The 12,030-nt window shown below is 43.5% G+C and overlaps 1 protein-coding gene across 1 annotated transcript; it reads right to left on the reverse strand.

The window, feature by feature from the left end:
* Window positions 1–10,152: 10,152 nt before the first annotated feature.
* LOC125554387 (expansin-A33) lies at window positions 10,153–11,641 on the reverse strand. Its single transcript, XM_048717954.2, has 2 exons — window positions 11,406–11,641; window positions 10,153–11,199 (listed from the first exon to the last, which is right to left on the reverse strand). The coding sequence occupies exons 1-2, from the start codon at window positions 11,542–11,544 to the stop codon at window positions 10,571–10,573; spliced, it is 768 nt and encodes a 255-aa protein (XP_048573911.1). The 5' UTR covers window positions 11,545–11,641; the 3' UTR covers window positions 10,153–10,570.
* Between the last annotated feature and the right edge of the window lie 389 nt (window positions 11,642–12,030).

Genomic DNA, 12,030 nt, shown 5'->3' on the forward strand with positions numbered 1-12,030 from the left:
GGCCTGGGGCGAACTTAAAACGTGGGCCTAATATAGTGAAAATATAAATTACATCGATACGAAGCACAATCGGTGCAAAAAAAAGATACAAAGCACAATGTTTTTATGCCCTAAAACCATCTTTTTTCATTACTAAATAAAATATATCAGATCTAACTTATCCGCTAGCATTTTTTTTCTTCTTTCTCAAAATCATGTTTTTAGCCAACATTTTACAAGAAAGGAATGGAAATACCTGAATTTGTTGGTGGAAAAATAGAAGAAATCCAGCTATCCAATCGCAAGCATATCGGATCTTCGTAGGGTCCTCGTATCCTCAAATGAGCAACTTGTACAGAAATAGAAGATCAGTCAGGGAATCGCTACAAAACAAAGAAAAACAGTACAAAGATCAACCGGAAAAGGACTATGAAATTACAAGAACTGTGTAGGCCTTTGACCCAAGAAACTGTCCTATTGCAACTTCCAAAGTGACTGAGCTTATGGGCGTCCGCTAGATGAGAATACTTATAGGCAAATCCATAGGAGAGTGAGATGGAGAAACTGAAAGCGTATCAAAGAAATCAACTATAGCGGCAATATCCATTAATTTGCTAGGCAAGTTGCATGCTTTGAGAGTAGGAGCGGGACGGGGAACGAGGACACACAAAGAAGAAACGACGACGGCTGGTGTTAGGAGATGGATTGATTGAATCGAAACTAGGATAGTGGCAAACCAACCTGTGGTTGGATGGTTAGAGGGACTGTGGTATCCCCAGCCCACTAGGGTTCAAATCCTGGTGCTCCCATTTATTCCTGGATTTATTTCAGGATTTCCGGCGATGCGCATTCAGTTGGGGGAGCCGTTTCAGTCGACGACGAGGTGCCTACGGTGACTTCGTAAATTTCAAGATGATATGCCGGCTCAGTCTTTCAGAAGTGCTCATAGGGGTAGGGTGTGCGTGTGTACGTTCATAGGGGTGAGTGTATGCGTGTGTATATGAGCACTTGTGTTTGTACTGATGTTCAAAAAAAAGAAACTGGGATAATGCCTTTCGGTCTTTCACAATTCACGTAACCTACTAGTTTTGTTTTAGCACAACATAACCTAACTGGTTGGGCTACATGCTTTAAGGCCCATTTTGTTCGGCTGTGTAGTATATATATGCACAAGGTCAGGGCCCCCCATCGGGCTGGGCCCTAGGGCATCGCCCTTCTTGCCCCTACCCAGGGCCGGCCCTGAATGCAGCAGTAGGAACTTGATGCTATGAAAAAGGCCCTACCAGAGCGGAAAAAGAACTTGGAGCTGTTAAGAATTCCCTGGCAAAGCAGCAGCAAGAACGTGAAGCATGTCCTGCCAAATGCGTAGCATGAACTTCAATCTGTAAAGATTACGTATCCGCCAGCAAAACATATTTGAATGTGTAAAAGAAGGCTTCTAACATCGTTGGTGAGCGTGTGGGGGTGTGTCACTGGCTGATTTATCCTCGGTGGATTTGCTAGGTTCTGATTGTTGTTCGTCTATGTTCGTGTGTCTTCGGGTTGGATCCTTTCGATCTATGTTATTCTTCATTGGTGGCGGTTGTTGTTCTGGTACGCTGGTTCTATGGGGCCCTTGCACTAAAACTTCCCAACTGTCTACTACAAGAAGTTGTGTCCAACTTCGTTGAGGGAGGGGTGATAACGGCGGCGTGCCTTCGGCTCGCTGCAGTGCTTGTAGTCGTCGCTAGGTGGTCTATGGATCTGAATGTATTTTTTATTATTTATGTTGTTCGTTCTACTGCCAAGATCGAAGATGAATAGATCTGAAGTTTTCTCGCAAAAAAAGGCTCTATTGGAGCGTCAACATGAAATTGAATCCTTGATAATGGCCCTGTTAGATCTGCATAATCATCTTGAATCTATCAACACTTCCCTTGTAGACTAGCAGGAAGAACTTGAATTCGTCTAGAATGCCAAGGAAGAGAAAACTTTAGCTAAGGAATGAGGCTTAATGATCTTGACGGAATGCTTAAGTACATCGCCACGATTGCGTCGCAGGACCCATGTCTATAGCTGAGCAAACAAACCCCATCATACTAGTGCAATGTTTGATGGTCATGAAACTATGTCATTTGCCTAATTTTATTGTGCGGCTTTGTCCCATGGTTTGTTATTGTGTTGGCTCAGAAAAGTCTATGTGATAATTGTCTGCCATTTAATCGTAGTAAAGATAACTGAATTGACATTGACATTGAATTTTCACACAAATGCATATAAAAATTATCAAAAATGGAAAAAATTTCAAATATGTCCGCCGATTACAATATATAACAAATTGATCGTTGATAACCCATAAGTATAGGGGATCGTTTGTAGCCTTCTTCGATAAATAAGAGTGTCGAACCCAGCGAGGAGCTAAAGGCAGAACAAATATTCCCTCAAGTTCTATCGACCACTGATACAACTCTACGCACACTTGACGTTTGCTTTACCGAAAACAAGTATGAAACTATTTTGTAGGTGTGATGCTAGAACTACTTTGCATGAATAAAACTAGAAGTACTTTGCAAGATAATAAAAGTTGGGTGTTTAGTAAAAGGGTTTGTGTCAACAAGAAAGTTATTTGTCCCTAGGCAATCGATAACAAGTACCGGTAATCATTCTTGCAACTTTATATGAGGGAGAGGCATGAGCTAACATACTTCCTCTACTTGGATCATATGCACTTATGATTCGAACTCTAGCAAGCATCTGCAACTATTAAAGATTATTAAGTTCGTGAAACCCAACGATAGCATTAAGTATCAAGTCCTCTTTATTCCCATACGTCATACCCTACCTACTCGGCTTTAAGTTTTTGTCACTCTCGCAACTCACCATAAGCGAACCATGAACATATTGCAACACCCTACAGTGGGGGGCCCTCACATTTGCGCGAGAATAGAGGGCACCGTAGAACAGCACCATAAATAAAATATACAATCATACCAACCAAGATCACGATTAACCCACAGGACAAAACAGATCTACTCAAACATCATAGAATAACCATAGATCATTGGGAAATAATATATGGAGTTGAGCACCATGCTTAAGTAGAGATTACAGCGGGGAGAAGAGGTGTTACACCGCTGCATAGAGGGGGGGGAGTTGGTGTTGACGGTAGCAAGATTGCTGATGTAGATCGCCATCCCGATCGTTGCCCCAGCGACACTCTGGCGCCACCGGAAGCGAGGGGGAGAGAGCCTCCCTCCTTCTTCTTCTTCCTTGGCCTCCCCCTGGATGGGAGGAGAGTTCCCCCTCTGGTCCATGGTCTCCATAGCGGTGGAGAGGCGGGAGCCCCTCCGAGATTGGATCTCCCTCTCTGTTCTCTTCTGTTTCGCGTTTCCCAGATCTGGCCGAAAACCGTTTCTTATATTTCGGGAGATCCGTAACTCCGATTGTGTTGATATTTTAACACGATTTTTTTCCGGATATAAGCTTCCTTGCACCCGAAGTAGAGCTCCAATCGACGTTCGAGGAGAACACAACCCACCAAAAATCACATATATTCTCTAGCGTGCCCTGGTGTCTTGTGGGCTGTGTGGGCCTCCATTTGCAGTGATTCCAACTCACAAAATCACATATATTCCAAAATAATTCTCCGTAAAATTTTATTGCATTTGGACTTCGTTTGATATGGATACTCCGCGATACAAAAAACATGCAGAAAACAGGAACTGGCACTGGGCACTGGATCAATAGATTAGTCCAATAAATCATATAAAAAGTTGCCAAAAGTATATAAAAGTTGAATAATATTGGCATGAAACAATCAAAAATTATAGATACGATGGAGATGTATCAACCGTATCTACAAATTGTGATAGTTATGCGTGACATCACTTCGTATGGCATTGGACCCACATGTAAGAAGCGACATTACCCACGTCTGGACCCATTTGGCAGTAGCCTTGTCAGCATCTCATTGGGTCCATATCTCATTTAGCAAGTTTTTGTATGCAATCGTCATGATTTACATGCCATTTTATTGTTAAGCACTTCTTTGGTAAGAATTTAATTACTTACCAAACAAAATGTGTATTTTGGTAAGTTAATAAAACATGAGACAATTGATTCTATTTTAGGGAGAATGGATGGAAGAAAAATCAAAGATGAGAGAAAAAAATCAAAGAGGAGAAGGAAAGAATGGGATATATAAGGAAGGATAGACGAAAGAGAGTTGAAATGGGAACCTTACATTCTTTTTAAGTAGTAGAGATAGAGCTTGTATCATTATTATTATTGTAGCTTGGTTGAACAGTACATTCTGGAAAAATTGAAGAAAAAACAAAAAATAATTGTAAATGTATCTAGTGCCCCTTAGTGATTTTGGTGTATTGAAGACTTATAGGTTAAGGGACTAATGCGTTTGTGAGTGTACACATGACTATAAGTCTATGAGGAGTTTGATATTTACAGAGAATGTCGACCCCTAAAAATAAATGTCTTCAACTGAAGACCTTGAATTTCTGAAGACCTTTTGAAGACATTGAAAGTGAAGAAATTGGTGTGACCGTGAAGACTTGATATTAATGCGAGGAACGTGAAGTGTGAAGACTTTTGTTTTCGTAGTTTCATTTTCTTTTTCTTGAGTCATAGGAAACACCGTACTGTTAAAGGGGTCGAGGTAAAACTAAGGAAAGGTTTCCAGGTGATGCTCAACTTAAAATCCTACACCTACCAATCCCTTCGAGTGAAGCCATTGGAAATCTCATACAGTTCAGTCAATTTCTTCAGTGACAGAGACGTAGTTATTCTGGTCTCTGAGAAATTTGTCCTGACTGAGGAGTTAGGAATTCGCCAGTGCAGATTTCCTACGAGTGAGGAACATGATAGCCCTGAGGAATTAGAACCTTAAATTTCCGACAATTGCTATGCTATGCGCGAGCTATCCCAAAATATCTACCAACCAAACGGTCATATCATTGAATGGCATTTATGTCTTATCATGTCGGGCCGCTCCCTAGGCTATAAATAACTGCCCCCTATAACCACTAGCTGATGGGCTGCTCCGCGAGAAACTAACACTTATCATTGAGAGCATCCCATCCTTCGAGGACTTTGAGTGAAAATCATCAAGTGAGGAAAATCAAAAACCCCAAACCAAACACCTACAAACCCAAAGTGATTGAGCATCACTGAAAAGATTGTTCCTGTGTGGAACCGACGTTTGTTACCTTTAAGGATTGTGCATCCTCCAGACGGTTAGGCATCATGGTCTAGAGCATCCAAGAGGAAATTGTGGATCATCGAGTGACCGAGTCTGTGAAGGTTTGAAAGTCACCTGAAGACTTACCACAAGTGATTGGATGAGGTCTGTGTGACCTTAGTTCAAGAATAGTACGGTGAGGACTGTGTGTCCGGAACTGTGTGTCCTCAGGTTTAAATACCTAGGCGCTCTAACTAGACGTACAGTTGTCACAACAGTTGAAACTGGTCTACCAAATATTTGTCTTCACCGAGTTAACTGGTTCTATTTTCTCAACCCTTTCATTTTCTCATTACTGTGTTGTGTACCTGTTCATATTTGTTTGAAGACTTTGACTGAAGACATTCTCAATTTCCTCAATTCAATTTATTCAGTCTATTTGTCTTCATTCTGTTTTATCATGTGCTTACGCTTTCTGTACTCTGTGTTTATTTTTTATTGATCATGATGTCCATGCTTATGTTATGTCATGTCTGCATCTGAGTACGTATTCCGCTGCAAGTAGTTCTTCGCTTAGAAATTTCCTCATCCTGAAATTCCTCAGTGAAGAATTCATAAAAATCGTCTGTTCACCCTCTGTAGTCGACTTAACGCACTTTCAATAATATTTTGTTTTTGAAAAACATTGACAAATTTTCTAGATGCTTGTAAAATTTCATCATAAAAGAACATTTATGGAAGTTGTGGAAAAAAATGAATGCTCCAAAAATGCTATTTTCGAAAGCATTTTGAAGTGCTAATTTTGTTATTGTTGCCATGACTTTCATGAATGTCCTATCATGATAAAATCTTGCAAGCATCCGGAAAATTTGTCGATGTTTGCCACCAAACAATTTCACAATTGTTTGAATATGTTTTCATATTATTATTTTCGAATTTACATTTTTAGAACTATTAGGAAACATAGCACGCAATTTTATAAAAATTTCTACACTCACACAAGATCTATCTAGAAGATGCATAGCAACGAGAGGGAGAGTGTGTGTCCACATATCTCGTAGACCGAAAGCAGAAGCGTTTTGACAACGCAGTTGATGTAGTCGAACTTCTTCTAGATCCGACCGATCAAGCACCGAACATACGGCACCTTCGAGTTCTACACACGTTTAGCTCAATGATGTCCATCGTCCTCTTGATCCTGGAAAAATGTCGAGGAAGAAGATGAGTTTCGTATACACCACCACCCAATCGAAAATGCTTGAAATATATGCACTTCAATAGTTGTATCCATCAACGGAGGCATTCTGGTACATTCTGGTACATATCCTGCCCTTGGGGAGCGCTCTTGTTCACTAGAACTACATCTCGCACTTTGTGATACGTCGTCTCGCCTCTATCATGAGCGCTGGCGGACTGATTTACGTGCCTGGGAGCGGTTTTGGGTAGGCTCTATGGATAGGTTAGGACCGGTCTTAGAAGCTTCCATGCAGTTTTTTTTCTCTTTTTGTGTGTTTTCTGTATAGGTCTTTCCATTTGTTTTTTCCCTTTCTATTTGTTTATTATCTTTTTTTGTTTTTTCTTGTTCTTCCAAATACATGTAGACTTTTAAAAAATGCACTTTGAGAACACTTTCCTTGTAGAGATTGAACATTTTCAGGTATATGCTGAACATTTTTGTAAATACACGTTGAACTTGTTAAATGCACATTGCAATTTATTTGAATAGATGGTGAACATTTTCAAACACATATTGAAGATTTTTCATAAAATGGCCTGAACATTCTTTTAAACTTACAAAACATTTGTTAAGTATTAGTTGTTTTCAAAAATATAACAAACATTTGTTGAATGGTTCTAAACATTTCATTTAAAATTGCATGAAATTTTGGTTTACATTGCACGAACATTTTTTTAAATGTCATGAACATTTTTCTGAATGGTAAATAACATTATTTCTAAATTATACAAAAATAGTAATATTTATAGGTTTCTTAAAAAAGGTCACGATTATTTTTCAAAACATGTGAACTTTTTAAAATTGTCTTGAATTTTTTAGTTGTAGCAAAAAATTCAAAACTACAGGATCTTTTTTTACATTGTATAGACATTTTCTTAAATGTCCACGGGTATTTTTGAGACATGTGAACATGTTTTTTAATCTCTCAATTATTTTCAAAAAAATTGCACGAACAAAGTTTTTACACTGCATGAACATTTTTTTAAATGCATGATAAACACTTTTAAAAAATTTAGGAAAAATATTTTTAGATTATATGAATTTAGAGTATTTCGAAAATATAAGAAAATAAACAAAAAGTGGTAAACGAACGAAAGAAAGAAAGGCAATAATTAACGAATGAATGAAGAAGAAATAAAATGAACGTAACAACGAACGAAACTAACAAAGGAACCAAACCCGACTGGGCCAACATGCTACAGGCTTCCCTTAAGGCGAGGTGAGGTTCTGTAGATAAAGTCTAGTTGGGTGGGCCCAGTTACTCGCTCGCTCGCCTCGTCGTCCTTGGTGTTGCGGCTCTACGGTCACAGGAAAAAGACTGCTGTTCCTCAAAAAGAAAGAAGGGAAAAAGAGTGCTATCGCGTTTTTGTAAAAAAAAAATAACAATGAAGACAAAAATGCTCATGAATTTTTTTAAACATGAATCTTAAAAAATGTTTCCAGATTTATTGTTTTAATGAATTTAAAAATATTTTTCAATTTGACAAAAACGTTCATGAATTTGAGGAAATTTTTCACAGAAGTTTTCTTTAATTATTTATAAAGTTTCTCACTGTGAAGGTTTGGTTGTGGTTTAGAAGCTAGCCAAGATCCAGCTCTTTCCGGCTTGGTTGGGGGGAGGGAGGCTCTGAAATCACTAGTTAAGGGCTACCCCTTGCAAAAGTCACTCCCACCTTCTGAGTGGCTGACAAGTGACAAAGGATCTTCCATCAGGTTGGAGTAGAGCCATAGGAGGGTGCGTCAGCCAGTTAGGAACCATAAGCCACCAAATCATGCAGATGGTCAAAGGTAGTAGTAGAGATTGGTCCAATAATCCCCGTGCCTCTAGGCGAGGCGACTGTCCTAGTGGAGGGGGGGATTGAAGCGTGTGCTACTGGCCGACTACCGTGTCGTTCCTACTCGCCATCAACATCGCCTATGACTACAAATCTGAGCTTCCCCAACGGTAGTAACGCAGAAATAAAGGGAGAAGGCACATAGCCTACAGTTTCCATCTCCTTAACTTATAAAGACACACGCGGAAAGCAAAGCAGTGACACACTCCCACGGGGATTGCGCGGGAAACAGGACAACACGAGGAGCTCTAGCGTAAGAGACGAGGGATAGACTCTCGTCGTGGCTTGGGCTGGGCAACGGCCTAGTGAGAAAGGATGCTTTGGCAATCTTGGATCATCGCAACCTAACCCATCTAGAGGGTTTTGTTCTTGGCTCTTTGACGAATATCCGGCCCAAAGGAGTGGTCGGAAACCGGGGCAACACAGTTCTATGGGTCTCCAAGCCCAGAAATGGCGCCGAACCGTGGACCTCAGAGCGAGCTCATCACGGGAGACACCATGAGAGCTCCATGGCGGACACATGAAGACTCTTAAAGCCAGACCCAGGAAGCCGCACGCTTGGCAAGCCCGGGAACCCCTGAAGTCAGGCTCACGAAGGAAGGCCACAAACAGGAAGAGCCTACATGGGTTCTCTCTCTTAAAGATAAGAAGAATGCAACCCCAAACACGCTTGGGGGCTATTGACGACGTAATACACCGGGAGTGGCCTCTCAGTGAGAAGCCCGGTAGGCAGGCCTGCCTTAGGCCTGAGTGGCCCAGTAAAGGCCCAACGTGAGCGGAAACCCGGAGACCAGAGATTATCTTGGCATGCAAACCAAGATGGCAGCGACGTTGATATCAGTTGAGACCCGATGTAAACCCTGGCCTGTCACCTATATAAGGCGGGGCTAGGGGTAGTCATAGGCATTTACAACGTAGACCATACAGTCGGTAGCTATATACATTTTGTCCACTGTACCCCCCTCGCACGAGGTGGTCAGCCATTAATCCAAATCCAAAGAAGGACGTAGGTTGTTACCTCATCATGAGAGCGCGAATTTGGGTAACCCCCTTGTGCAAACTTCCTTCTGGTACTTCTGTCCACATTTGCCATCCTACTGAGGCTATTGGCGGTTTTTCGAACGTTCATCTGGTGAGAAGGGAAGTCCCAACTAGACTTGGAGGTGGCGAGGAGCACGGGCCGCCGAATGGGAGCTCACAACAACATGGTGGGAGCTGAAAACTAGATCTGGGATTTGAAGCTAAGCTGACGTGGGCAGGATAGCACGCGTCGACCGACACACATAGTTGAGAAGTTCGTCACTGCACTCACCCCCTACCCGCACAGGCCTGGACCGACCAGATCTGGCACCCACGCATCTGCCCACACGATGGTGGCTCGTTGGCACCTTGTTGTGTGCAAAAATCCCTGTTTGTATGTTGTGCATACTAGGAAACCACCTCATCCCTTCCTCGAAAAGCAAGTCGCACGCTCATCGACGTTGACCGCCATGGCGTTCGTGTTCACCTCAAGCTCCGCCTACCACCTTCTAGGGTAGGAGCGGCCGCCACCCCGTCATATGTCCAATGGCAGCGGTTCAACGAGGGAGGTGGGGCTGCGCTAGGGTTGCCTCGAGTTGCTTTCCCGGGTGACGACAAGATTAGTTTAGCTCGGTTTGAGATAACTAGTGAAATGGCCCTGGCTATAGTTGGAAGTATGCTCGGAAACTCGCAGGGGCACGCGGGTGAAGGAGCATGCACCTGTCTAGCCGCGCCAGCCACCCGATTGCCTCGTGATTCGCAAACTCGATGGATACCGCATTAGGGCACAACAAGTTTTAAGTGTTGGTTCCTGAGACTTTGATTTTTGTCATACCAAGTTTCAGCAGTTGAAACTTAACGATTCGAAATAGATCTCATTCAAAAGCCCTCATCACAAGAATCACAAATATGCAAAGGAAACTTAATTTGGACCTTTGATTCAAAACATATACTTAAAAGACTGAAAACAGCAAACCGAAAGAAAAAAATGGGCTGCGTGACCCCGCCCCTGCGTGCTGCAAATCCGCCCCCGCTATGCCGTCTTCATTCCGTACAGTTTTTCTTTTACAATTCTTATTAGGTGCGCATTGTGTGCTTGCCTGATTATTTGTGAATTAGCTTCAGGTTAATTATTATGTGTAGGTGCAAGAAAGAGTGCCTCTAATCTAAAAGTAAAACACGGACGAATGTGCGGCTGCCAAACACAACTATAGCGAACGCAACAGAGGGCGCCCTACCCTTTGATTTAATACTTGCTATATATACTAATGATAGACGATTAAGCAGTGGCGTCGATGGATCGGTTTGACGATGATCCGCTAGACGCTAGTAGAAGTTGACCCAGGAATTGTAGGTGGCCCCGAACCACCAGTTGGAGGGTGCGACGTCGCTGGCGGTGGCCTCGCGGCCGTCGTCGAGCCTGACCCTGAAGGAGAGCCTCTGGCCGTTGAGGAAGGCGTTGCTCTGCCAGTTGGCGCCCCAGTTGCGGCTCATGGCGAGCCAGTTGGTGTTGGAGCCCTTGATCCACATCTGGGACACGACCCCGCTGCCGCCGACGTTGGTGACCACCACCAGCTCGAAGTAGTCCCTCCCGGAGATGCCGAAGCGGATGCCGTCGCGCTTCTGGCAGGAGATCCTCCTGTACACGACGGGGACGATGCCGGCCTCGTAGATGGCGATGCTGGTCCAGGCGGGCTGCGACATGTCGAAGTGCACCCGCGGCGGGTTGCACCAGCCGCCGTTGTCGCTGGGGAGCGCCCAGTTGGGCGGGCAGAAGTTGGTGGCGGAGACGGTGATCTGGGTGCCCGGCTTGCACATCCTGCTCCTGCCGGTGTCGCAGTAGATGGTGTAGCACGCGCCGCACATGGCGCCGTCGTTGAACAGCGCCGTGCTCAGCGCCGCGTTGTTGATCCCGTACCCGGAGCTGTACAGGTTGCCGTACCCACACGCGCCTCCTGCATACGTTACATACGATAGAAACATCATCAGATCCACATCAACCAAGAGCTAGCTGACACTTTTCCTTTGGATGACTAGAATAGATCACACGTACACGGTACACTACGTACAAATCTACTCCACTATTTACAGTTGCAGAGAGAGAGAGAGAGAGAGAGAGAGAGAGAGAGAGAGTAAAGAAGTGAGTGGGAAACTGACTGACCCATGGTGCCGGAGCCGTCGCCGCCGCCGTAGAACGTCGCCGTGGCGGTCGTCCAGTAATACTGGGCGTCGACCCCATGAGAGGCTATTCCACAGAGCACGCTGAGCAGCACTAGTGCTACTGCTGTCTGTTTCTCCATTGGATTGTTGAAGATGACAGACAGAGAGGGAGATAGTACTGCTTGGGCCGAGCAAGTCTTGTAATATGCTGTGCCTTGTGTACTGTGTACCTACTGCACCCTGGGCTTTATAGTATGATGATGAGCATGCATATCCTCTAACTGGTACAGTTGCAGTTGGGTACTCGCGGGTTAACTTAGCCGCCCTCCATCGTTCCTTATTTGACTTTTGGCACATCAAGTTTTTCAAACTAGTAAGATATACATTCCTGACGTGTTCACCATGTTCTTGATGCTCCAAGAAGTTTAACTACGTCTCGACAAATTCCTGCACTGTCAGCGTGCATGTGCCCTAACTGAGATCCACACCGCCGTGCATGTGAGAGAATCATTTGCGCTGAAAAATTCAACCAGAACAAGATGGTGGAAACAAAGAGTCTGACCAAATTTCAGAAAAGTACAATACGTGCAATTCTATTGCAGCTATAGGAGGATATAACGAGATGC

Source organism: Triticum urartu, chromosome 4A (genome assembly GCF_056163025.1).
Source record: "Triticum urartu cultivar PI428250 chromosome 4A, HENAU_Tu73, whole genome shotgun sequence".
NCBI lineage: Eukaryota > Viridiplantae > Streptophyta > Magnoliopsida > Poales > Poaceae > Triticum > Triticum urartu.